Genomic DNA, 27230 nt, shown 5'->3' with positions numbered 1-27230 from the left:
AAATGTAGAAGTATACAAAGAAGAAATCCATTTCCGAGTCGAAACGTTATCGTTCGCTAGCCGAATAAGAAACGTTTTCAACCTATTGTCACGTTTCGGTGTTGGTTTTAAAGAACATTTTAAGACTGTGGTGGAGTCTAGCGACTTGAATTTTGTGTAGCCCACAAGACCGCCGCTTCCCATCTCTGCCTTCAAAATGAAGAAAAAGGCATCCGAGAAAAATCGCCATGTGGTAGCGTGGCTCAACAAAGCAGAATGGGATCAAGTACGAGAATATCTTTACTCCAAAGATTGCACTCTACAGAAGAATGCCCTTAATAGGATTTCGGCATGGAAAGCAAGGTACGCCAACAGTACTCCTGTGGCAATGGACTGCACCGCCGACTTGGTGAGGTGTCAGGTGCTGGACCGTTCCGAAAAGCTGGACTCTCATGAACTGGTTCTGCTTTATGGAGCGGCCCTGGTGAGATTTACTAACTTGATCACCGAACGCCAGCAAGGAAAATTTTCCCGCTCGTTAAGGAGACTGGCCGGGAACTTGAACATCCCAGAATGGATCGTAAACATTAGGCATGAAGTCACCCATCGAAAACTCCCTGCGTTGAAAATGTGTCGGAAGGCATGCGAGGTGGTTCTGGAGTGGCTCCAGCAGGAGTATTGGTCCAGACAGTTGGGAGGTGTGCCCGATGGAGACTTGGACGCACAGTCTGATGGAGAGGATGCAGAGATGGACATGAAACAGCAAGAAGACAAGCTGATTGCAAGGCAAAAAGAAATGGAAGCTTATAAGAATGCAAGGGAACTTTTGATCTCTTACGAAAAGGAGCAGTACGATGCTTGTGGGGGCGAACATGAAGAAAAAAGGCTAGACCCTTTGGCGGATATGAGCTGGATACTTGGCGAGATAAAACATTTTTCTGTTGAGTTTGCCGAGTTGCTTATTGAGGTCCTCTTGGAAGATGGCTTCCTTGTTCCAACAGCTGAACAGTTGTCATCATTAGGCTGTGACACCTCCGAGAGTGACTGGTTTTGTCCCACAAAGCCCAAACTCCCTCCAACTTTCCTGCGTTTTTGGCTCCCTCTTCTGAAAACGCTTAACTCGCCCACCTTCATCCATCTCTTCCTGGAGAGACTCTTTGCTGACCTGAAGCTTCACACCTGCGAGCAGAGCAAACACAGGATGTACTACACTTCTGGGTGGATCTCGGAAGTAATGCTCTGTAACAGCAACAAAAATGATTATCACTTTGAAACAAAGACACAGAGGAAAGCTAGGTTGAAGGACAGAATTTTTGTCAACCGCATCCAGCTGATGTGGCAGCAGCTTCTGTCCGCCTGCTTGGATGCTCCCTGTGCTAGTACGCCTTACCTGCTCCAATTAGTCTTGGAGGACATGGAGCATCCTCTTCCTCTGGAAACCCAGCAGAGGCTGATGCAACTCTGCTCCATCTACACTCAGACAGAACCTTCTGATCCAGACACAGAGCAGGAAAAACGGCCTATTTACACACTGGAGAGTTTGCACGAGAAACTGCAACGTTCAAAGCGCCACAGCCATTCGGAACCGCAGAAGCGAACAGCAGAAGACAACAAATGGTCAGATGCTGAGGTGGAGAAAGCAAAAGTGCTCCGGGGTTCCTCGTGGCAAGTGTGCTTTGATAAAGTTTTGTGGAGAAATTTCCCTCTTGGAAAAGTCCCCGGCCAATCAGATGAGCCCTCGTGCCTGATGCTGGACAATTATTCGACTATGACCGTGTCTGACCAGCCAGCGGAAATGGAGAGCAGCATGGCGCAGAATGTCTCGGGACTTTCTGCTTCCACGAGAACAGCTGATGGTTTTCTTTGGAGCCACAGTGACCTCGGCAAGCTCAAAACTGGACTGCAACTTTTTTGAGTCTAATTGAAATGTCAAATATACAGGCTTGTTGTTAAAAGCACATCTTTTAGTGGATACCAGTATTCATTATTCTTATTTAAAAATGAATGAATTCTCGACAAATCTGACTTTCTACTGATTTTTTAAACACCCATTATCATGTAAGAAAACTGCAGTTACCTTCTCCACACCAATTAAATGCACTTGTCACCCCGACAATCTGACATGGTGGCGTGTAATATTTTTTTTGTCTATGTGGTCAATAAAAGTTGGTGTTGGCAGTGCATTCAGATTCAATTTTTTTTTTTACAGCGCTTTTTTCCTCATTAGGGTCACGGGGCTGCTTTCCCAGCTGGCTTTGTGCAAAACAACCTGCACTTGTCTCAGTCATGGTGTACATCTCAACAAACAAACATCTCACACAATCCAAAAACCAAAGAAGTATGTTCTTGGAAGCGGGGAGGTTCATGTGGAAGGAAACAGGATCATAATAGGGATATTCATCTTTTAAATGATATTTGAGGGTAAGCAACAGGTGACTTAAACTTTTAAAAGCACATCAGGCCTTCGAAGTTTTACTACATAATGCTGTCGTCTAACAGACGAATGGCAAAATTCAATCAAAATCTTAGGTCTATGAAAATTTATTTTTCCTCTGCGTAGCGTTAACTGTGCAGATCTTCCCATCTCTATCTGTTAACAGATCACAACTTGCTGCAGATGACTCTAAACATAGTGGCTCGTTTCACTTTATTTCAAGCTATCTGTTTGGTCTCACAGTCTTGGCTTCGTCATGTCAAAATTTTAATAATGTGGGCTATGCAATTGACATGAGAGGATGAGCGCATTTCTGGTACATACTGAAATTGTACCTGAAATGCCAATGTCTCCAACTTTTTGAAAGTACGTAAACGTAACTGGCAAAATGGAGGCCACACGTTTCGTGTTCAAACTCCAGTTTGATTTTTTTTTTTTTACCAAATAACATTCATAATATAGGTTATCACCACAGACATGTTTTATTGATGTATACGTACATGAATAAGGTTGAGAAGCGGTATCAGACAGTTACGTGTACAAACAAAACAAAAGCATCTTTGTTTCGTGGATAACAACAAAGGCAAAAACTACATACGTCATTAAACGCAACACCGCGCCATCTTGAAAGTTGGGTAAGGAGGCCTTCCAGTTCCTGCAGAGCCTTCCCCGCGACAAGCCACTTTTGGATGTGGGCATTGTGAACTACCGAGAAAACTATTCGAAACTGTGATATTTCATCCACGATCACGCATCTGTATCATCGCGACTTCGTCAACGTTTGCGAAGAACGGTAAATTAGCCTTCCAGATGTCGTGCGTCACCCGTGTATTTATTTAGCGCTTAAACTAGCTTTAGCAAACAAGATCGCAAGAACGACGCGATCGGACTAGGCGACTGCTTCAAAAAACAACTTGGATAAATCGTTACTTTTCTCTTGGAACTGAAAGGTAAAACATTTTCGATTAAGCTTGGGTGGCCTTTGTAATTGCTTTTATCTGCTTTGATCTGGGCCTTGCTAACATTCGCTAAAGGCGCTTAAAACTAAAGCGTAGGACGCAAATAAATTACACCAAATGTATTAGTTCTGTAACTACGTTTAGCAAGCAAATTTGATCCACGAAGATTTGCACCGTTAATTGGACTTTACGTGCGCTCGAGAGGTGTTTTAGGACTTTGTGTGTTTCGGCTAGTTCCCGCTGCCGTCGAAAAGTAACCTAGGTCAAGCATGCGGTCGTTGAGCTCAATGCAAAATGGTGGCGCCTTAAGGCGAATGGCTCCGAACATTTGTGCTTTTGTAATGTCTTTTTATAACTCGACATTTCCTGACGACCGCATACAGAATAGCAAGCAATTTGAGTGCCGTTGAAGTTTCGCCAGCACGACGTTTTAAGTTTTGCTTGGCCGTGAGCATGCTAAAATGACGTTGTTTTGTAATGTTTACGTAACAAGCCAAAAGCCCAAACATTGTTGATTGATATTGTAATTATTTTTATCGAACATCAGGGCTCCAGAGAAGTTTTTTTTCTCGATTTTATTTAAGCCCATTTCTTTAATAGGTGTGTAGTATTGTACTAATGTCTCCATTATAGTAAGTAGAATGGCTGACCTAGCTCACAGATTAAATATTATTCATTTGGACAGGTGTATCTAACAAAGTATATTTTAATACTAAGAGGCCCTGCAATCCTAATTTGTTACGACTAAGTTTAAAAGTTGAAATGTTAACATCTACTCTTTATCTTTACAGGAATAAGTTCTGCATTTGCTGGACACTTATCAACTGTCCACGTCCAAAGAAAATGATAACCAGGAGAAGAGGCAATTGCAGCACTCCACTGAAGTCCCTGGAGGTTGAAGTGAGCACTGCTGTGAAAACTATAGAAGATCATCACCCATGTCTCCCCGAGGAGTTCCAAGTTGATGACTTCAATATGAGAACGGAGCTGGATGAATTTCTGGGAATCGAAGACCTGGAATGGTCTCCTGAGGGAGAGACAACGTCGCCGGTCTTTGACCTTGAGCTTGGTGATTTTTACAGCAGCAAGAATGAAGATTCTGGTGCAGAAGTATCAACTGCCTCCTCTCCAGGCAGTGGGTCATCCGCCGTGAAGATGAGAAATAAGCAACGGCAAGCAAACCAAGTCAGCAACAAAAATGCAATCGCTGCTAGGATGAATCGTCTCAAAAAGAAAGAGTATGTTAACAGCCTTGAAAAGAAGGTGGGCATCATGTCCACGGAAAATAACATGCTCAAAACAGAAAACGCTCAGCTGACCAAACGAGTGGAGGAATTGGAAGATGAGACCAGGTACCTGCGAGCTGTGCTGGCCAATGAGAGCATGTTAGCTCAGCTGTTGTCACGGCTGAGCGGTGTGAATGGCATGAAATTATCCTCCTCGCTTTTCCAGGGCGCCGACTCAAACGAGCACGACTACTCACTGCCACGGAAACGTGTGAAAGTGGAGGCCAAAGAGACATCTGGTGGCGTGTGCCTCCACGTGGACAAGAACCATGTCTCAGTGGAGTTCTGCACTAAGTGTGCAGCCAGTGCAAGCGCGGCACTTAAAATGTAGGGTCAAGTACTTACCTCTGATTTCACATATTGAGATGAGACACGGCTCTTAAGTTCTGACCGTCTTCACGGTGGACGAAGACTGTTAAAATAACCAGGACCTGCTGATAGTGCATGTGTTTGATGACATGTTGGCTCGGGTGCTCGTTGCCGCTAAACCTTGTTGACAGTTTCTTCTAGGTAATGGTTGCTTCTACCAATGAGGGATGAATGGCGCTCTGAACACCTTAACCTGCTTGACTCCATGGTAAGGATCAGAGCGGAGAGAGTTTTCCCCACTAGTGTTGAAGGCATTTTGGTCAAAGCTAATCTGTAAAAGCCATCAAAAGAAATCTTGAATGCAAGATGTATAAATGACGGTGAAGGTCCACAAAGAGTAAATTGGCTATCAGATTCCAGAAACATGGAAGAGGATTCAAATGGAATGTTTTTTCCAATGGAGCTCTTTGTGAACCAGCACCATGTTACAGAAGAATCCCTTTAATTTAGAGCCACCTGTTTTTCTTTATTGCTGAAGTGGATTCTGCTGGTGGAGGTTGAAGAGACTGGACAAGCTGCTGCCACCGTGGCCATTTTTGTCTCTCTTTTTTTTTTTAAAGGTAGTATCGGTAAAAATGGTATTTGTCATTCTATTTGCCTATTTGCCACAGATTGACTAGTCAAGAGTTTCTTTACTGTTTTTTTTTGCGAGCTCAATACAACTGCACTATGGGTGTTTTCTGTTGTGATAATTGAAAGATTATATCCAGAATCATCTGCTTTAGGTGATTATGTTGTCATAAGATGTAAATGTGTACATAATTTGATAATTTGAAAGTGTGCCCGTTGAGGTAATTGACCTCTGCAGGAAGATGAACAAATAAATCCTATTTTAACTGTTTCAGTTGGAGATATTTACATTGGTTTGTGTGTATTGTTGATATTAATGCATCTCTCTTTCTCTTTCTAAACAGCAAGCTCTCTCCCGATAAAGGTCTTTCTTTTCCTCGGCATTTGGGTCAAGTCTGGTAAAGGTTCCAAGTTTAAGGCATGAGCTGAAAAAGGTCCATAGAGATGATCTTTTACATTTCGGCCTTTTTTCCACTTGGAAAGAAATTAACAGAAATGTCCTTAAGTCGTTCATAGTTTTTATGCACCGCTAGGGATGGGCATTTGACCACGTGACCTTTAGGTGAGAACATTTTGTCTCACGTGTGCAATGGAAATCAAGCCTACAATAGCAGAATTGACAGGATTTTGTAGAATATATATTAATAAAAAAAAAAGAGATCAGACCAAGATAAATTATTTCAAAACTTGATGCCACTGTTATCTGTATAACCTGCCAATGCAATTGAGTGGAAGTAAAATCAGCACAATGATCACTCTGGAATGTAGCTTTTGGGATTTAATCGCTCTCATTGAAGCTCGTGTCTTAAGAGTCAACAGATACAGGTGCTGGCCAGTAAATTGGAATATCATCAACAAGTTAAATTATTTCAGTAATTGCATTCAGAAAGTGAAACTTCCACATTATATTCATGCATTTCACACAGACAGATATTTCAAATGTTCGTTTCTTTTAATTTTGATATTTATAAGTGACAACTAATGAAAACTTTAAATTCGGTATCTCGAAAAATATACTGAATATTACTTTTTTTTTTAATTTGAAATGTTGGTCAACTGAAAAACATGAACATCAAAAGTATGAGTACTTGATGAGTCTTCTTTTGCCTCAATTACTGCATTAATGTGGCGTGGCATGGAGTCGATCAGTCTGGCACTGCTCAGGTGTTATGAGAGCCCAGGTTGCTTTGATAGTCACCTTCAGCTCCTCTGCATTGTTGAGTCTGGCGTTTTGCATCTTCCTCTTCACAATACCCCATAGATTTTCTATGGGGTTAAGGTCAGGCGAGTTTGCTGGCCAATCAAAGACAGGGATACCATGGTCCTTAAACCAGGTACTGGTGATTTTGGCACTGTGTGCAGGTGCCAAGTCCTGTTGGAAAGTGAAGTCTGCATCTCCATAAAATTGGTCAGCAGCAGGAAGCATGAAGTGCTCCACTACGCCATTGACCTTGGACTTCAACAGTGGGCCAACACCGGCAGATGACATGGCACCCCACGCCATCACTGACAGTGAACAATATTGTTTAACTTTTTGATTTTGGCCAAAATTTAGGCTTCGTTTTACAAGTTTTGAAATGATTTATCTTGGCCTCGTGATAAAAACCTTTAATTTTCATCATATACGATTTAATGGTACGAATATAAGGAAAATAGAATAGAAACCTCATTTATCGTTTATTTGTCAATTATTGTCTTCTTGGTCAACAAAAGTTTAATGGTTTGTAATAACATTTTGGGCAACAAGAGGTCAAGCGTTTATTGTAGGTCTTCACCTGATTTGCACACGTTTAGTATTTTTGCCCATTCCACCATGCAGATCTTTTCTAGAGCAATGATGATTTGGGGATGTTGATGGGCATCACAGGCTTTTAAGTCCCTCAATAGAATCTCTGGGTTCGTTGTCTGGGAACAGGTCAGGCCACTCCAGGATTTTTTAAAAATACAGCACTCCTAAATTGCATGTGCGTTGAATTTGGGACCATCGTCATGCCAGAAGACCACGCCACATTACATCTTCAATGATGGAAGGAAGTTTGGCTCTATTTCATTTGCTGGAAACAACCCCAGAGCACAATGTTGCCACACCCCATGCTTTACAGTAGCTATGGTCTTGGGATTGAATTCAGAATCCCTCTTCCTCCGAACATGAGTTGAATTTGTGCCATCATTTATCTGACCTTCTGGTAACCTCTTAATCCAGATCATCCGTCTGTAAATCAATACAATTTGAGCTTCTTTTCAAATACATTGCAAATGTGTTACCCTTGAATGCAAGGTGTAATCTCGCTGTATTTGCGAGGTCTCAAAAACACGAGAATCATCTTTTACCCAGCATGCAGATTTTTCTCAAGTCAGCCACTAGTTACACGAAATAAGCAACAAATGTGTTTTGTGTGGTTGCGACATAAGCGGCGAGGCCGGGGGAAATGCATCAACCAAACTGACAATGCTGGACTGATGCATGGATGCTGCAATTCTGTAATCGCATTGATTCAAAAAATAATTGAAAGAAAAGCCGCGAGGGATGCAATTTTAGCTGGAAAGGTTTTGCGCGATTTTTTTTTTTTGAACTTCCTGGTTAGGATTCCAGTTTCTGCGATTGTTCAAAACCAAAATAAGGTAGGTTGCCAAAACCAAAATAAGGTAGGTTGCGCAAGTTGACACATCGTCCAATCAACTTGAAGTATTGTGCTCAGTTGTCCCGCCTTCCCCGAGCCGTGAAGCTTTGATCACGATTTTTCCCTAATGAAGTGGCCTGTGATTAGGTACTTCAATACGTACACTACACGAGGTAAGAGGAAAAAAGTAGCGATTTTTTTAAACAAATCTTTTGAGTGAACCGATTCCAAAGATTCAGTTCACTTAAAAAAAATAGAATGCACATCACTAGTAGAAAAGAGTGTAGACGGCCTTACACTACCAGATCGGTATAGTCGACTGGTTAGAGCCATGAGCTCTTACTCAGAAAGTTAAGGGTTCGATCCCAGGTGTGAGAGAATCCTTTTAAAGTACAATTAACCCTTCATTTATTTTATTGATTATTTTTGGCTCGTGTAGTGTACCTATTGAAGTGTCCATGAGGTGTACCTAATCACAGGCCACTTCATTAGGGAAAAAACTTAAGGGAACGTGAAAAGTGCCACACCCGCCCTCACCCCCACTTCATGATTGGCTGTTTGATCTGTGACGTCATTTGGACACTCCATTAGGTACACCACCATTTTCAGGTGTACCTTATCACAGGCCACTTCATTAGGGAAATGTTTTCCAAGTGACCCTCGTTAAGCGCACCTGTGTGAAAAGTTTTTGGTCACTTTCACGTTCACAAGGAGCTAAAACTTTTCACGCAGGTGCACTTAACGAGGGAATCACACGGACACTCCATTAGGTACACCGCCATTTTCAAGTGTACCTAATAACAGGCCACTTTATTAGGGAAATATCATGGTCAAAGGTCACATGTGTCAAGCTCTAGTCCTCGGGGACGCGTTCCAACATGTTTTCCAAGTGACCCTCGTTAAGCGCAGGTGCGTGAAAAGTTTTAGCTTCTTTCACGTTCAAAAGGAGCTAAAAGTTTTCACGCACCTGCACTTAACGAGGGAATCTCACGGGCACTCCATTAGGTACACCGCCATTTTCAAGTGTACCTAATAACAGGCCACTTTATTAGGGAAATATCATGGTCAAAGGTCACATGTGTCAAGCTCTAGTCCTCGGGGCCACGTTCCAACATGTTTTCCAAGTGACCCTCGTTAAGCGCACCTGCGTGAAAAGTTTTAGCTTCTTTCACGTTCAAAAGGAGCTAAAAGTTTTCACGCAGGTGTGTTTAACGAGGGTAACTTGGAAAACATATTGGAACGTGGCCCCTCGAGGACTGGAAGTCGACACCCCTGGTTTAAGTGAAAAGTGCCACACCCGCCCTCACCCCCACTTTCTGATTGGCTGGTTGATCTGTGACGTCACTTGGACACTCCATTAGGTACACCGCCATTTTCAAGTGTACCTAATAACTTTATGCATTTTTTGTACGTGTCAAGAATGTGTATTTGACTACTTGCTCTTTATTTTGGGGGACACCAACACATATTAAATAACGTAAAACACATACATATTGTCATATAAAGCAGTTAACCAAATGTCCGATTTTTGTTTTCATGCCAAAAAAATAAAAACAAGGAATAAAACACCAGACAAGTTTTAACAGGTTTTAATGTTTATTAAAATGATATTTTTAAGTAATAATAATTTTTATGTTTTAATTGGGGAATATAAAAACAAGGAATAAAACACCAGACAAGTTTTAACATAAATGTTTATTTAATAATAATAATAATAATAATAAAAGTAAATTTCAAACCAGCAATCTAATGTGAAATTGCAGTAGATATATTGGATAACAATATTTAGGCGTATATATGCATACACGTTATTTAAAAACTAGTGTTATAAAATGAAGATTACCCAAAGAGAAGCATAATCTCGCCGTTTTTGCATAACGGCGCATCCCTTCATGCAATAAAGTTAGCAGTTAGCTTGGCGAAAACGCGCATAAAAGAAGTGGTGTTTCAAGTGGTTCTTCTTTTCCTTGGCAAATCGTAAATCTACATTCTGGTTTACATAGTTCACGCCAGGAGGGAGACGCTACACGTTCACTGACTGATCCGTTGATGCACGGGAAGGAAGGCAGTTGACGCATTGACTCGTTCGCGAACGGGAGGATTGGTTCCCTCACTGATCCGTTCTCGCGATGAACCGGAAATGCAAATCACTCACTCGCTCACTCGCTCGCTCGCTCGCTCGCTCACTCACTCACTCACTCACTCACTCACTCACGCACAGATCCGTTCAGTTGGTGAACAGGAAATGCAATTCGCGACTCGTTCGTGAACGGGAACGTCATTTTCTTCGTTTTGTTTTACGGCGAGGTGGCACGAGCTTCAATGCGCATTACTGGTTGAAGTCATATGAACTGAAAACTCTCGTTCACTGGAAAAATAAATCGTTCTTTTGAACGAATCGTTCACTCACGAGCCGACACTAAATCAAACGTCCCAAATGAGCCCCCCCCCCCCCCCCCCTGACCTCAGACATCACAATACCACCTAGCTCAGGCTCCTTATGCAAGCAAAAATAAAATAGTCCCCAGTACTAAAAAATACTTTTTTTTCCCCCTAGCATGGCTACTTGTCCTTTTTATAAATGTCCTTTAAATGAGTGTACTAATCCAGTCACAAATAAAATAAAAAAAAAGTTGATGAGGGACAAGCTATAATTTTTAAACAACCCAGATCTAAATGGTGACCAATTTGATGGATTGGAAAAGTAATCAATCTTACACCAACTCTGAATGTTGGGAGCTTCCTATATATTTGAAATAACGCCACACAGAATCAGTTTAAACAAACAACACAGGATCACACAGACTTGTCAAAGTTATTATTGTAGAATACTTTGATGTATTTTTTTTCTTTCATACAGACAAAAGGTGTAGGACTTAATTCCCGATAAATTATCTTAGATTTCCATACAGTTTGTCTACAGTATACAGGTGTGTTCTTCCTCATATATATAGATATTTATTCGCTTAAATAACAGGCAGGTAACTCTTTAATATATTCAATAGTCTTTGTGTGTGTGTGTGTTGGGTTATTTTTTTGGTCTTTTTTTTTTTCTCAGCACAATTCAGGCTGCATTTTCTATCCACAGAACAGCTCTGCATTGTGCAAGAAGGAGGACCATCCATTCCACGCACCAAATTTACAACAGTATGTATAATGAATAATGTAAAAGCTTAAATTCTCCCCTCGGGCCGTAAAAACCTGCGGCAGATCTAAAAGAGCAGCCTCAACAATGCACGCAATGGATGCATCGCACTTCTGCAGTCTCTAGCTCTGTGCCACCCTCCAGTTGTCCAGCCTCATTTTGTCCAGTGCTTTCCATCATAATAATAAAGTGACTTTTGTCTCCTGCTTATCTGCAGAGCGAGTCCCCACTACGGTCTCGAGAGACTCGAAATTATCTCGACACCTCTGCACGCTTCAGGGGCTGCTCACTGGACAGAAAACACAGCCCTCGGAATATGCTCAGGAGAATGTGCATTGGATGTTTTCCATCAGTGGGAGCACCGGTGGAGAAAATCAGTAATCATGTCATGTACAAGTGCTTCTGTTTAGTTTTTCATCTCCTTACAAAAAGCAAACAGACTAAAAGGAAAAGAAAAAAAACATAAAATAAAGTAACAGGAACATAGTACCTGTAAATTAAAGTTGCGTGTGTGCACTTTAGGGGTGAGCTGTACAGGTTTGATGCAGTTGTACAATTTCTAATTTTGGATAAATATATTCTTTTTCACATTCTGCTTTTGCCTTCTGATAATCTATCTCACAACATCATAATGTAACATGGCTGGACAGATGGACAGAAATGGCCGGAACTGATTTGTCTAATTTACAACACTGTAGATTTGCTCAGCATGTTTGGTGTGCGTGTCTTTTTTTTGTTTTGTTTGTTTACTGTAAGAAGCACTGACAGAGCTGTGCGACGAGGCAATGAAATAGACAAGGTTCGCCTTGAACAGGTGTGTGTGTCTGTGTGTGCATGTGTGTGTGCATGTGTGCGTGCGTGTGCGCATGAGAGAGCAAATGTGGAGAGTTCATAGCACACAGTCGTGACAGTCGTCTAAATGATTTACCTACACATAAAGAGTGACATTAATGATACCAAAATGCATGCTTCAAAACAGACAGAGTAACACAATGCCACCACCCGGGTGAGTGCGGCGACCATAATGAAGATGAGCATTCAAGAAGACAAGAGTTCTGTACAGTTACGGGTTTTTCCAAAGAGCCTTGCGCCCCTCCTGAAACAGAACTAGCAGGACACGCATATTCCCGCTCTGTTTTTGCATGTGTTAGCATCCCTGTTGCACTGCAGTTCGAATCTGGGTTACACGTGATGACATGTCAGTCAGTTGCATATTATCCGCCCTTGCCTTTTTCTGCTTGTGGGTCCGGTCAGGAAGTCAACAGGAGAACAGTGTGGGGAGGCCGGAGGACAAGGTGGTGGTGGTGACCGGAGGGAGGGACTTAATTTGTATTGCGTTGCACTCCGAGGCAACGTGAAGTCAGCAGTTCACCCGCACGTGGGACAACACGGCATACTTGGGGGACGCGCTTGATTATTGGAATGTGCTTGATGCTCCACGGAAGGTCGTGGAGATGAATGTGGTGGAATGTGATGTCACCGGCTCACATGGTCTTACCATCATGTATGATGTCAAATATTTGTGTGGCTCTGTTACACTCTTGAAAAACAGGATTTTTTTTTCACATTGTTGCCATGATCACATTGAGGAGCTTATAGGGCAAACCAAGAGCAAAGCAAATAACATGTGACTCTATATATATATATATATATATATATATATATATATATATATATATATATATATATATATATATATATATATATATATATATATATATATATATATATATATATATATATATATATATATATATATATATATATATATATATATATATATAGTGTGTGTGTTACAATTGACCCCAGAGCCACAAGGACGTAGTAAATTTTGCTTACTCATTTCATAACGCGTGCATTTATACTAGCCGACAGATTACAAAGCACATCTTTCTGCAAAAGCTAAGAAGTGCTGTTGTAGCATATAAACAGTTTGACTGTACAAGATAGTTTGAGTCCGTTCACTTCCCTCCCTGTATTAGGCAAGCAACCATATTTGGTAACTTAGGAGTTCACAATGGACCCCAAACGCCTCACTATGAGGCAGTAAAATGCATGATTGCAGCAGAAGAATACGGGTGACGATGACGTGTTTTACAAGTCAAAGGAGGATTAAATTGAACAACTTTAAAATATAATAGCCCATTGGAATAAGATAATCTGAAAAGGAAGAGAAAAGGAGAATTAAAAAGAAACTTGAGGCAGATACTATGGCTTAATTTGGGGACAAATGTAACACTAACTTCCACTGAATTTGATTTGGGAGCTGTTGAAGGTCACACTTTAAATTATACATTTAAAAATTGAACAAGCAAGTGGTAAAACGCCTTAGGTTTCCACCTACTGCCGTATTATTACATGAAAATATTAATCTTATCATGCAACCATCACACTGTAAAAAATACAATTTGTATTTTGGGGGGACTAGAACTGTTAGAACAACTTTAAAATAGAAATAATTGACATTTATGGCAACAATGTTAGTTAGCAAGCAAATTGTTTGCTCCAACACAACAATGGACAATGAGTTGTGTGAACTCTACCTAACCCTAACAGCAAAACTTAAAATAGTTTGTTCAACTTATTGGTTTTACATAGTAGGGTTAGGGGCTAAACCAACAATGAATATTTAGCAGTATGAATCAATCAATCCATCCATTCATGATGGTGTTGACCCCAGACATGTGAGCAAAAGCAGCTTTGAGGTGAGTGTCAGTCTTAAAGGGCCCAAAGTCTGTGCATTGTGACCTGATGCAATTTAAAGGGATAATGCTTTCCAAGCATTCAAAAAAAAAAAAAGATTAGGGATAGTGAGCCAAAACAAAGTGGGGCAAAGCAAAGGAAGAGGAAATGAAGCGACTTAGCTAGGATACAGTATCGAGACAGAAGCCATACATCAGTTCATCGTATGCATGGGGCCACTGTACTGTATGTTTGGGTGTGTACGTCCCACACAGACAACATATCATGTGGACACGGGGCAGCATTCAAGGATTGGCGACTGGTCACAACTTCTGTATTGTCGCATCCCAATTATTAATAAAAAATTATAATATAATATATACATATGTACTGTATATATATATATATATATTCATATAATTCCCCTTTACTATTAGGTTTAAATGAAGGGTACCTGTTTGAAATGTATATCTCTTTTTTTTTTTTTTTCCCCTCCCAGAAGAGACAAGACAACACACATTGAAAGAGAGTGAGAGACGTGATCGGAAGGACAATGAAAAAATATCATGCTGTGGGGACCAAGAGAAGAACTGAAGCAACGTGGAAAAGAATGAGCACCATATTATGTTTGAAAATGAATGACTCCAAGATGAGCATGGATGAGGAAGTTAAAGCTCCAACAATTACATCACAAGCAAAATGAGTTGTTCGACGTTTTCGATGAGAAATTGTTGCGCACGGTGGCTGTAGTGTCATGGCAGGCGAGTAGGTGGGGTCATGGCAACCGCACTCGATTAACACCAGCGGGAATGAAGGGATTGGCCCCCCTCGCTGCCGCATGATCCGGGTCTGCTGACGCTTTGAAGGACGCCCCTCTGCCTCCAAAGCCACTGTCAACGGATGGAGGGCAGGCTGAAGAGTGAGTGGAGGTCAAGGCGGAGTGAGCGGCGAGCGGATGAGGGGGAGGGAGTGGTCGTTTGATAGCGTCAATGTTCACATGGAGTCGGCGGCAGCCGTTGTCCTCCTCCCTCCTGTGTCACAGGAGAGACCGGATGGAAATGTCATGTGTGCGTCCTCAAGCTCTCTCCTCTGCTCCCGTTTTGACCTCAGTTCCCCTTCTCCCTGACCCACGAAAGTTATAAGGTGGTCTCCACACAGTAGAGGTGGGCGAGGTAAGGGGTTGGGGGGTTCCCCAGCCGGTCCCTGCTATGATGGTCGTTGCAGTGTTGATGGTGGTGATGATGATGAATGGTTTGGTTGCTAGGGGTGATGGTGTTGATGCTGTGATTGTTGGCGTGGGCGATCGATGAAGTGCCGCTGCTGCTGCCGCTGCTGCTGCCGCCGCTGTTGTTATTATTTCGGTTGCACTGGGTCACTGGGAGGCTATACTGGCGGTATGGACGGGTGGGACGGGTGCGGGCCGTAGGCTGGGGCTGGGTGGGAGGGGGCGGCGGCTTGCGAAGGGCCGGGTGCACGTGCTGATATCTGCTGAGTTCGGATTCGTCGTCCACATCAGTGTCATCAATCAGCGGGATGTTGTGGATGAGGTCATTGATGAGGAACTCTGGGTGGGCCATGAAGTTGTGGATGGAGTTGCGGGATTCTGGTTTCTCCCGGCCCTCGTACAGCGAACTACGGAATGCTTTCACCACTCGCATCTGCCAAAAAGAAGGGGGGCAGGTGTGGGAGAAATCCACAAGAACAAAAGAAGAACAAGTCAGATGCTTGAATGGAAAACAATCAAGGGAAAGACCGACCGGTCTCCGCCAGAAGACAGACAGACAGACAGACAGACACAAATGGACAGGCACTCAAGGCCAGGTGGCTTTACAGTAAACATTTAATGACTGCAAGTTATTATATATTATTTCTAAACTGTTGGTTAAGCTACACTCCCCTCCAAACTTACTGGAACAGTACGGCTGAAAACATTTGAGTTTTTAAAGGAATAGCTAGCGGCTTTAGCAAAACACTAGTTAAAAAGAAATTTAGTGACTCATAGCCGAGAGAATGAAACTATCACAAAGTCGTAAACTGATGGCTGCCATGTTTGATTATCCCAATTATTAGAATCCATAGAGGTTGAATCAAAAGGCAACTGGACTTCTTTTTTGTTCAACATTTAAAAAAAAAAAAATCCTCCTCTGTTTTGTCTGGTGGAGAGCTCTTCGTGTGTATCACCTTGGATAAAGAGACAGTCTGACGAATGAGTCTTCCTAAGTCCGTCCGTCCGTCCGTCCATCCATCCATCCATCCATCCATTAATCCATCCATCCATCCATCCATCCATCCATCCATCCATCCATCCATCCATCCATCCATCCATCCATCCATCCATCCATCCATCCATCCATCCATCCATCCATCCATCCATCCATCCATCCATTAATCCATCCATCCATCCATCCATCCATCCATCCATCCATCCATCCATCCATCCATCCATCCATCCATCCATCCATCCATCCATCCATCCATCCATCCATCCATCCATCCATCCATCCATCCATCCATCCATCCATCCATCCATCCATCCATCCATCCATCCATCCATCCATCCATCCATCCATCCATCCATCCATCCATCCATTTCCCGTGCCTAACATTATTAGGGCTCATTGGTGATCTATCCCAGATGACACAGGAAGGCTGGAGCTGAGATTTAAACCTTAAACCTTTGACCTACGAGGCAGACGTGAAGACCATGAGCGCGCTGCTCCGAATCTTGATGAAAATGGTTTCTAATTTGAGAAAGGATTACAATGCACCTATGACTGTGAGTTATGTACTATATGAAGACTTTCGAAGTGTGACTCTCTCCTCAAAATCACATTTGGGGTCACTCCACCAGACACAAAGCAAAAAAAGTCATTTGTTGAAAAGCCCAGACAGACAAAAACAAGAAAGTCGGGTTGATTCAACCTCTGTGGATTATTACATGCTACCATCAGATTCATGGTCATCCGTCCACTTCTTCTCCTGCAGAAAAATATATTAATGACCATGCATCTGCTTTGATTAAAAATGAATTCATAGGTCCACCTGATCTTGAGTGTTGCCAAAAGATGTTTTTAAAAAAAAAAAAGAAAGGTGTTTTGATATGAGTTTGCTATTGACAAACACTTATGTCAGTTCTGACACACCAGACAGACCTTGCAGCATCCACAAAGACCACAGAAGCAGCAAACATCTCACGTAATACACACCTGCCGTGCGTGTATGTATGTGTGTGTGTGTGTGTCTGTGTGTGTGTTTGAAATACACTCGCACTGCAGCACACTGGCTAGCATGCATGCACACGGGTGAGGCTAAATGCCAGGCACAGATGGAGAAGAAGCAGTAAGAGTGAGTTAGTTGAATCAAGAAATCACCAAATGGCCACGCACACGCATGCAGCAGCCCTTGTCATAGAACGGTCCGATTTTTTTTTCTCTCCATGTAGCGAGCATGGCGCTCTGGACATCAGCATGCATTGGAATGTTGTGCACTGTGAGTACTGAGTCCGTTTTTTTGCAAGGCTCTACACACGCAAATATCCTGCAGTCATGCAAGAAACGAGTAGCGAGCAGAGTGGAATCAGAATGATGCTGATGAGAAAGGTTACTGCTGGACATAAAAAATAAAATTCACAAGTTGCAAAAAAAAAAATAATAATAATAATAAAGCAGACATCGCAGTAGGTTATAAGAGTATGTGATTGGTTAGATTCTTGAAAACAGGAGATGATTGGTTCCAAGTCAGCCGTGTCAGCCGGGTCATGCTGAATCGGATCACTGTCACTCCCAATCTCGCTCTCTCGCTAACACGCGCCACAATGAGTTCCACGAGTGTATTATGCGGCGTGTGGTTTAGGCGTGCATAGAGAGAGGCATTGCGTTGCCATGGCGATCGTTCCATGCACCCTTCCCTCAAGCCCAAAGTGAGGAATAGCAGAATGAGTTGAAAGAAACGGCAAAAAGTGAATGCAAGTCTACAGACAGGCAAACGGGCAGACAGAGACTTACATAGAGACAGTTTGGCCAAAACTATCAACTGCAACAAGCGACTAAAACTTTTGGAAGGTGCACAATCGGGCAGCTCAATGGGCGTCCATGCTGCAGTTGGCCAAACTCTGAGAAGTCTCTACACATGACTCTGGCATAGGTGACAGACTGGCAGACAGACAGACAAACTGACGGACAGACAGACAGAAAGACAGACAGACAGACAGACAGACGGACAGACGGTCAAGCAGTAGGTTCAGTGCTTATCTGTTTTTCCAAAGAGCCTGTCAGACAGCAGAAAAACACTTCATGCAGACTGAGAAGGTTTCGCAACGTTATTTTCCCACTTTTGTCGTCGGCACTTGGTTTGTTTTCATTTTTCGTCCCCATAGGTGGAGTAAACTTTCGAGTATATGTCGCCCACAGTGTGACCAGAGAAACCTGGAGGTCAGGGCGCTGCTGTGTTACTGCTTTTCTCAGTTTCTCTCCATCCCTCCCTCTCTTCCTTCATCCCTCCCTGACTGGCCCTCTCAGCATAGCTTGATGGAAAAACGATGATGATTAAAAGTACAAGGATAGAAGAGGCACTGGAAGGTTGAGGCTGCTGTGTGAAAAAAAAAAAATGCTGATGAGAAGAAACTGCAACATAAAAACAGAGGGAAGCTGTGAGGTAGATGGCTGCTACATCCTTTCAAAAAAAAAACTGAGCGGTACCGCCTTTTTGATAAGAACCTTTTTCACTGAGCAATCATTCTGTTTTTATCTTTGACGCAGGGGGTGAATGCTAACGACTCCTCATAAAATATGCAACCATACGAGAAAGAATGAGAGAGGTGATCTCACAGTAATCTCTTTTTCATCTGTACACAAAACTAGGCCAATATCAAATGAAAACAAACTGGATCCACAGGGATCACAAAGGTCCAGCACAGCTCAGGCAGATGAAAGCGCAAAAGACACACATCTTGCATCTGCAATATTAAGTCTGAGGGCTGGGGTTGCTATGACGAGAACCCAAGTGGAGCATGACGCAGAAGTTATCTGAACACAAGCGGCACTAAAAGGCGAAGCATTTCCTTCAGGAAACATATTGATCAAGTGTTTGTTTCTTGATGAATGTGGTCACAAAGCTAAAAACAATGCTAGCTAGCGGCTGAGTCTGTGTTACAGCCTGTGGGCGCTGCTAGCTTTATGCTAGGCTAGCTCCTGTTTTGATTCAGTGGCGGGACAACACTAACAAGAACTTTGTAAACAAAGTGTCATAAGGCTGCTGTCTATATCCCTAGCTCGCTCGGCGCAACATGAAGAAGAAGGCAGCATGGGATGGCGGGAAGGTCAAAGGGCATGAGGGAAGGAGCAAGGTTGGAAAGGAGAAGCAACTGAGAAGACTGATGAGGAGACAGCACAAGCATGCACGCACACGGACACGTCAAAAGCAGCGGCGCACACATCGCCATACACACAATGACCTTCTTACACACAGAGTGAGAAACACACACACACACACACAGCAGCTCTGGCAACACCAGCAAGCACACACACAGACGCTCGCCGAACTGACATACAGAGAAATCAAGAGGAAACATGAAGTGGGTGGTGGTGCTACTCTTCACGGGAGATGGGGACAATGACAAAAAGGCTGGAAATCACGGATGAGGGAAATGACAAAAAAAGGAGGAACAGGGAAAAAAAGGATGAGGAAATCTAAAGAAATCTTATCTTTTATACTACACAAGAGCCTGTATTTAGATCTGGCACAATCCAAATACATCTACAAGATAACAACTCCACTTTTAGACAAACAGAGTACATTTCACAGTCTTTATGTGTACTTTGGGCAAACTGGAAACCTGTAATATCCAAAACAAAAAGAACATACAGCAAAGAGAAAGTCAAGAGCGGCATTGGAGAAAGAGAGAAAGTTAACAAACAAATGGGACGGACAGGAAGAGAAACCACAACTTTTTGGAGAGCTCAGGACGAGAGGCAAACGGGAGATGTTGAAGCTGAAAGTCGTCTTACGGAAATAATCAATCTACAACACGCTGAACAAAAGCGAGAGGAGACGAAGGAGAGGAAAAAACAAGCTAAAAGGGAAACTCAGCAAAACTTAGAATGGCAAGTTAGGCATCAGCAGCGATTTTTGGGGCTTTTATACTCGAAGGTTTACAGCTTTTGGCCAAAACTCAAATTGTAGCATGTCAAAAATATCACTCCCACAACTCCGACACGCTTATTTTGTTTGACTCCTTTACACTGAAAGCGGGCGTTCAACACAGCAACCTGGCTTGACCTCATTGACACACAGCAAAGATCGGAAGACATGGTGCAGCAGGAGCTGTCCTTTACTCTCTGAACTTTGACCCTTAATCGACGCCAGAATCAATGAGATTATTTGGTTTCATTTCTTTTTGGAGGGTATCATCTTCATTTATACTTAAAGGGGAAATGATGTGTTCTGCATTTTGATCAATATTGTGTTTGAGGAGTATGAATTGATCCAGGGGGCGGCCATTTTGTCACTTGAGGACATCATAGTAGCTAAGGGCTCAGGGTTTTTGCCTCTGAACACAGAGAGTGAAAGGCGAGCAACCCCTGCACCACACTCAACACTCAACAATAAAACCAAACACACTCTGGACTGGGGCCAGACCTGGATTTGGACCAGACCAGATCAGACCAGAATTGCACAGCTGGTCAGGACCGGGTGCTGTTTGAAAGGGAGAATAAGATAAAAAGAATAGAGGATATGTTGTACACGCATGAGCAGCGGGCGAGCTGGAGTGGGGAGGGGGGGGGGGGCACAACCATTGACAGTAAAATACTGCAAGTCCACGTGCCGTGCATGTTTGTGAGTGTGGTTTTGTGTGTGTGTGTGTGTATGAGAACTGTGTGCACATGCTTTCGGCGGACTCACTCCCTGGGGCTGGGCTGGTATTGGCTGTCGCGGTGGAGAGAGCTACGTGAGAGGGGGTAGATATAGTGTTTACGTCGTGGAGCTGACTGAGCACGGAGGAGCGCCTTCTCACTGCTCCCTGAAACGAGCCGCTTCGCTTGAACGTGCTCACTACCTCCATCTGCAGGACAGAGATAAAACAGTGGCACTCAGTGAAGGCGGGAGGGGGGGCCAGCCGGAGTGCGGAACCCTCTCAATGAGTGTGCGTGTGCGTGTGTGTGTGTGTGCGTGTGTGTGTGCGCACGTGTGCGTGCGTGTGTGTGTGTTACCCATTCTTCCACATAAACACACACGAGCAGTGTTTGCATTGGGAGTTTAGTAATATGAAATGAGTTTTCAAGGTCCTATTTTCAAGTATTTATTATTATTATTTATATTTTTTAATTCATTTTTGTTTGTGTATGTATGTATGAATGTATGTATGTATGTATGTATGTATGTATGTATGTATTTAACAAAGCTTACAAACTAGCCATCAAAAGTCTAATTCAAAAAACTTTTTCAGTTGTTATCATTACGTAATTTTAGATTTATTAATTCAATTCACAATATTAGCAACACGGGTATATTTTTTGAAAAGTCAAGGCAAAACTAGTTAGCTCTTAAACATCCTTTTTCTTTCCTTTTTACAAGCAATATGTAAGTTAATTAAAAGTGGGAAACTATTATGTGTGCAAAGATTTTTTTTACGACGACCTATATAGTTTTTATTACTACATATATATATATTTAACTACTTTTTTACTATTTTATACTTTTTTACTATACTTACTATTTATATTTCAGAGTCTACTTTTTGTTTAGCTTGAACTTAAGTACAGGAGTTGAATTAGTACTTGGACTATTAGCATTGCATTTTACACAAGCTTTACTTTAGTACGGAGCATGAATACTTTGGTTACACACACACATACAGGGACACACACATGCCTTTGTCATGTTGCAGTGCATCTTACAAACCACCACTTTTATGTTGCGAGAGAATCATAATCAAAGACAGAGGCGAGCATAATGTTGGCTGTGTTGAAGAGAAGCAGAGATTAGAGGGAAAACTCACAGTACACAGAAAAAACAATCAAGAGGCACCAAGTCTTGTGTTTTGGGTTCCAGTCTGGTCAAGCACACTTTACCTGAGTCTGTATGCGGTTGAGGCCTCGGAACCAGAGGATCTGTCCACGACGCAGCTCTCTCTCAGCACAGTCAATCTCCTCTTCATCCTCTGCAAGCTCCTCCCCTTCCTCCTCCCCGGGCTCCAAACCGAGACCCGCTTCCTTCAGGCACGGCAGCCGCTCCGACGGGACGGTGGCGATCACCTGCACATCAGCTTTGTTACATTTTCTCTACACTAAGTGTGGGATGGCGCCACCTCAAGGGAATGTTCCACATAAACAGCGCCCACTTAGCAGGCATGTTTAGCCTCAACAAGCTGAAGAGGCTTTTACCTGACCCCACAGCAGCTCTCCAACTCCCACAAACAGACACCAGAGCCACTGCTCTATGTTGAGTGGAGCACAGCTGAATGGCTTCCCTCCCCACTGCACAATCACAATCTGCAGCAGAGACAGAGAGAGAGAGAGAGAGAGAGAGAGAGAGAGAGAGAGAGAGAGAGAGAGACCGAGAGAGAGAGAGAGAGAGAGAGAGAGAGAGAGAGAGAGAGAGAGAGAGAGAGACACACACACACAAATATATTTTCATGATAAACATGAAATTTAAATTTAAACTTCAGTTTAACAAAAACATGCAGAATTTTTCAAGTGTATATACAGTATAAAATAATCAATCGGTCTCTTCCATATTCAAATTACACATCTTCAACATTTGAATAGATGTAATTTTTGCCCAGTGTTTTTCTTATGATTGAGTGGCAAGTAAGGCCTGCAGTTCTTTGGATGTGGTTATGAGTCATTTGGTGACAAGACATCATCTCACACAATGCGAATAACAGGATTTCACTGCTGGGGTGATAATGGCTTGATGTGACAAAACCGACTCGTCTCTTCAGTCAGGCAGAAAGCAAAAATGGAATTTTACCCAAAATGTTTTACAGTCCAAAACTGAGCATTTAGCATTAGCTAAATTGCGATGGTAGCAAACTGTCAATCTTTTTCTGATATGACCTTTCGCTACATGAATTGGATATCCTCTAACTCTCTTAAATTGTTCAAATTGATACAGCAACAAATGGCCTTCCATAGGCCCGTTAGAGGAACGCAACCTTGTCGACAGCAAAGCGTCCTCTCAATTAGATGACGAGAACCCTCTCCGAAGCACTGCATCCGTCCCTGTTATTTCACTCAACCTCTCTGGAGCCTCCTTCTGTCCACATCACTGATATTTATACCACTCAAAATCCCGCTACTCTGTCACACCCGGAATCACCGCCACCTCTCTCAGTTCTGGTTTCCCCCACGAGAGCCAATAAGCGCTCAAGCGCTTTGCTTGCTCGTCTTGTCCTCACACTACTGTATTCCTGTGTGGCACTGTCCCTCGCTATTGAATTCGGCTAAAACATATAAGACAGCAGTCCTCATACTCTTAAATAATGCATCCCGACTTGCTGTGCCTCTCAGCATGATTTATTGATAAGCAAACTTGTCATTATGGTGCACTCTGCAACAAGCCTACATTAAGCTTGATGTGAACTGCTTACTTGCCTATGACAAACATGAGTTAGCCCTTTAATGCTCATGGAATGGTAACTTCAAATGGATGCGTTTTTGGCTCCAGTCTCAATCCCACAAAATCAATTTCCAACAAACCTTAAATGGAATCATCAGAAGAAAAGGGTTCTCCAACTCACTTGTACCGCAAAGGTGCCCAGAACAATGGAGCAGAAGATGGGGTTGGAGAATATGCCGTCAAAGACGTTTCTCTCGCCGTGGATCTTCCGTGCGTTGATCTCATTGAACAGCTGCATTAGGACAAAAGTGTTGAAGATGATGGTGTAGTGCTCGGATGGGGGTGAGTGGAGCGGAGCGTTGCGGCCGCTGTCGATGTTGAAAATGCGCTCGCCTGAAAGCAGGTGAGGGAAGAGAAGGAGAGATTATGAGTAGCCTGCTGAGTTCACGAGGATGAATACAAAAGCAACCTCAAGGCAAAAAAAACTAAATGGAAAAAAAATCCACTGCTAATAACGTATTCACAGTCACCGGCGGAGAGAATGATTTATACAATACGATATGTGTTGACCCAATGGATTTTTTGCATGCTGATTTAAAAATTATTTCTTTACTTTGTTTCCCGAGCACATCAGGTTTTGAGATATTTTCTTTTTTTGTTTGTTTTATGTTTGACCCATGAAAATTTGTGCATTATGGCTTAAATAATAATTTATAGCTATGATGTTTCAGAAAAAAAGTCCACCAGTTGCTGAACCAACCACTTAATTCATTAATACAGTATTACTAAATATATTGCAACAATGTATTATTATTATTATTATTTTAAAAAAAAGCATCATGTGGCAGAGGAAAAACAAGAGCAGATCTGGAATCAAGAAAATGTTGACTCCAATCTCTGATTAAAAAATTCGGCATCAATGAATCTTCCAGCGTACGCTATCTTGAAATTTCTCATTCCTGCTCAAATCGATAAAACATCAAGAGCTCAGTAAAATTCAAAGAGCCCACAATAAAGCAATTCAAGTTTACTTGATGTTCTCTTCATGACAGGCGGCCAAATAAATGCAGAGTAAACATTACATTGAAGACACTCTCGTTGTACTTTCTGTCTGTGCGTGCCCACCTATGAAAAGCAGGGTGAAGATGATAACCAGCTGGTAAACTCCATGACCCAAGATGTTTTTCATCATGGTGAGGGAAATGAGCGGGTTGTTGCGACCGTAAGGTTTCCGTAGCAACAGGGCCTCTGTAGGGGGCTCAGTGGCCAGGGCCAAAGAGGCAAACGTGTCCATGATGAGGTTCACCCACAGCATCTGCACCGCCTTCAGAGGAGAATCCTGCGAAGAGGAGAGATGAAGCCGACTGATCACAAGCCATGTGTGGTCAACAAAATTCTTAGGCCAATTTGAAAACAGACAGGCTTGGACCGGGTGGCGCACAGACGCAAGCTCTCAGTCAAATACTTGTACAGGGGCGGAGCTATGTGGTAGACAGGGGCAGCCATGGCCACCCATGCTCACTTTCTGGTCACCCCTAATTGATAAGATTCTGAAAATATTAGTTAGTGACAGCCCTGAAAGAGGCAGGCTTGTTTGCCTTCTCTTAAATAAATTAGCAGCTAATTTTGCTAACATGATGTTGGTTAGGGCAAGCAGCTCTATTTGCAGCCCAAATAAAAGTGGATGACTCAGAGCACCTGAGTGATGCAAGCTCCAGTGAAGGCGACGATGACGGCCACGACGTTCACTGTGAGCTGGAACTGCAGGAACTTGGAAATGCTGTCGTAGACGTTTCGTCCCCACATCACCGCCTTCACGATGCTGCTGAAGTTATCGTCAGTCAAGATGATGTCAGATGCCTCTTTAGCCACGTCTGTGCCGGCGATGCCCTGACAAAGTTTGCGACGATGAGGAGGACATGCACAGAGTCACGGCATGAATCATGGGAGCGTTCAAGCATTCTAATCATTCTGGAGAGTCACTGCCTCGATGCTGTGTTGTTCCCCTCCAAGTCTGAGCAGTTGGCATGAGTAAAAGCTGTGGCCCAAAAAAAAAAAAATGCACGCCACTCCTACTAACATTTTTAACATGTATTATTTATAATGGGGCAGCTGAGGCAAAACTGCTTTTGTTGCTGCAAGGTTGCAAAACACTATATCCTTCCTAAATGAGAAAAAAATAAATAAATAACATATCATTTGCCAATTTGCTTTGAGGTATGAAGCAGCATATTAGCCCAGTTTTGTTCATGATAGATACGGAAATGTTCATACGAAAATGAAACTAATGACTTTTTTTTAATTAGTAAATAGTATAACTAGTCGAAAAATGAACCAATAATAAGAGTCACCATAGCGAAGCCAACATCAGCCTTCTTCAAAGCTGGTCCGTCATTGGTTCCATCGCCTGTGACAGCAACCACCTGCCTCTGTTCTAAAACGGTACTGTCAATAATTCCTACCGAGAGAAGAGATAGACCGGAGGTAAGTGTCTGCGTGCCTGTGAGTGAATTTCAAAGTGTGTGTGTGTGAGTGTGTGTTTGTGTTGATCAAGCCGCAACTCACCTTTGACGAGGGTATGTTTATCTGTTGGTGAAGACCGAGCCAACACGCGCAGCTTGGGCCAGATTTTATCAATTCGCTCTTGTTCAATCTGCATGCACATGGAAAAGGGCACTCAACAGACAATATTGATCACTTTCACTAGTGATTACCAATTTCCATTCTGGCAGTTTGTAGATGTGAGCGTCAATCTTAGAGGGCTGTTGAAAGAATTTCATGACCCACACATGCTGCCTGGTAGTAAATTGCCATTTTTTTTTGTCTTTCACATGCTTGGAAGAGCACTGGTAGAAAACTGCACATGAATGAGACCCCGACTCACCTCTCCTTTCTCGTTCCTGATTCGTCGGTTGAAGTCTTTCCCCTCAATACAAATAAAGTCATCCCCAGGGTGGATGATTCCACACTTGGCAGCAATGGCCCTGGCCGTGTTAATGTTATCACCAGTCACCATCCGCACAGTGATGCCCGCACGCTGACACTTCCGGATGGCCTCGGGTACCTTGGAAAAATTTGGTTCACACAGAATAAGGTTTTAGTTACTTATGGTGGCGGCAGTCGGCTATAGCACGTTCCTACCTCGGGTCGTACTGGATCCTCGATGCCGACCACAGTGATACAGGTCAACTCTGTCACTATTTCCGCTTCGTTTTCCCAATCGGGCTCTGGATCGGCGGGCAAGTCTCGATAAGCGATGCAGATGGTCCTCAGGCCCTCACATGCCATCGGCTCGATCACCTGTTCAGTAAAATCATCATAAGAGATGGAGACAGGAAGAAAATCAAACAGCTTAAATATGTTCTTACACTGGAAACAAAAAATACAGCTCCGATTGTCTTTAACGTTGATGTCTGGGGAAATTCGAAGCATTTTTGCTGGCATTCATTCTGACAACGCTGAGAGGGAAAGCCCACCCTCTCCCCCCGACAAGCTCAAAGAGCTGAAGAAGACAATATGATGAAGAGCTGGCATGGCATAAAACTGCCACAATGCAAGCAGGATAAGTGAGCCGGAATACACTTGTGTCAGGACAAGAGCTATTTTTCTTGTGGCATCGGCCGAGGT

General features: G+C 42.9%; 3 protein-coding genes across 11 annotated transcripts in view; 2 read left to right on the top strand and 1 right to left on the bottom strand.

The window, feature by feature from the left end:
- Nucleotides 1-2162, top strand: las1l (LAS1 like ribosome biogenesis factor). Its single transcript, XM_049752419.2, has one exon. The coding sequence runs from the start codon at nucleotides 197-199 to the stop codon at nucleotides 1892-1894; it is 1698 nt and encodes a 565-aa protein (XP_049608376.1). The 5' UTR covers nucleotides 1-196; the 3' UTR covers nucleotides 1895-2162.
- Nucleotides 2163-3017: 855 nt separating this feature from the next.
- On the top strand, nucleotides 3018-6236 carry crebzf (CREB/ATF bZIP transcription factor). 3 transcript variants are annotated; one of them, XR_007488166.1, is made up of 4 exons: nucleotides 3018-3206; nucleotides 4164-4985; nucleotides 5159-5235; nucleotides 5506-6236. XR_007488166.1 is itself a non-coding variant. In XM_049752442.1 (3 exons), exons 2-3 carry the CDS (start codon nucleotides 4216-4218, stop codon nucleotides 5166-5168), a joined length of 780 nt encoding a protein of 259 aa, XP_049608399.1. In that variant the 5' UTR covers nucleotides 3018-3206; nucleotides 4164-4215; the 3' UTR covers nucleotides 5169-6236. The 3 variants fall into 3 exon arrangements, 1 of the variants encoding a protein (XP_049608399.1); XR_007488167.2 differs by having other exon boundaries at nucleotides 3018-3363; XM_049752442.1 differs by having other exon boundaries at nucleotides 5159-6236.
- A 4708-nt stretch (nucleotides 6237-10944) lies between these two features.
- Nucleotides 10945-27230, bottom strand: part of atp2b3b (ATPase plasma membrane Ca2+ transporting 3b) — a 31247-nt gene continuing 14961 nt past the window's right edge. For 3 of the 7 annotated variants that reach the window (XM_049752395.2, XM_049752396.2, XM_049752397.2), the window contains 10 exons: nucleotides 26745-26903; nucleotides 26488-26667; nucleotides 26169-26256; nucleotides 25955-26061; nucleotides 25302-25493; nucleotides 24729-24942; nucleotides 23785-23996; nucleotides 22427-22534; nucleotides 22115-22297; nucleotides 10945-15703 (listed from right to left, as the gene is read on the bottom strand). In XM_049752395.2, coding sequence (XP_049608352.1) covers nucleotides 15182-15703; nucleotides 22115-22297; nucleotides 22427-22534; nucleotides 23785-23996; nucleotides 24729-24942; nucleotides 25302-25493; nucleotides 25955-26061; nucleotides 26169-26256; nucleotides 26488-26667; nucleotides 26745-26903 — 1965 coding nt within the window. In that variant the 3' untranslated portion in view covers nucleotides 10945-15181. Of the gene's footprint in view, nucleotides 15704-20681; nucleotides 20739-20945; nucleotides 21106-22114; nucleotides 22298-22426; nucleotides 22535-23784; nucleotides 23997-24728; nucleotides 24943-25301; nucleotides 25494-25954; nucleotides 26062-26168; nucleotides 26257-26487; nucleotides 26668-26744; nucleotides 26904-27230 lie in introns of all 7 variants that reach the window. The other 4 variants (XM_049752398.2, XM_049752399.2, XM_049752401.2 and 1 more) reach the window with 3 other exon arrangements.

Source organism: Syngnathus scovelli, chromosome 2, assembly GCF_024217435.2.
Source record: "Syngnathus scovelli strain Florida chromosome 2, RoL_Ssco_1.2, whole genome shotgun sequence".
Classification (NCBI taxonomy): domain Eukaryota; kingdom Metazoa; phylum Chordata; class Actinopteri; order Syngnathiformes; family Syngnathidae; genus Syngnathus; species Syngnathus scovelli.
The sequence above is the reverse complement of the archived record's forward strand: the minus strand, read 5'-3'. Positions and strand labels throughout refer to the sequence as shown.

What these genes read in the sequence shown, in the direction of transcription:
- las1l (XM_049752419.2), top strand. Translation starts at nt 197, where the DNA reads ATGAAGAAAAAGGCATCCGAGAAAAATCGCCATGTGGTAGCGTGGCTC.
- crebzf (XM_049752442.1), top strand. Translation starts at nt 4,216, where the DNA reads ATGATAACCAGGAGAAGAGGCAATTGCAGCACTCCACTGAAGTCCCTG.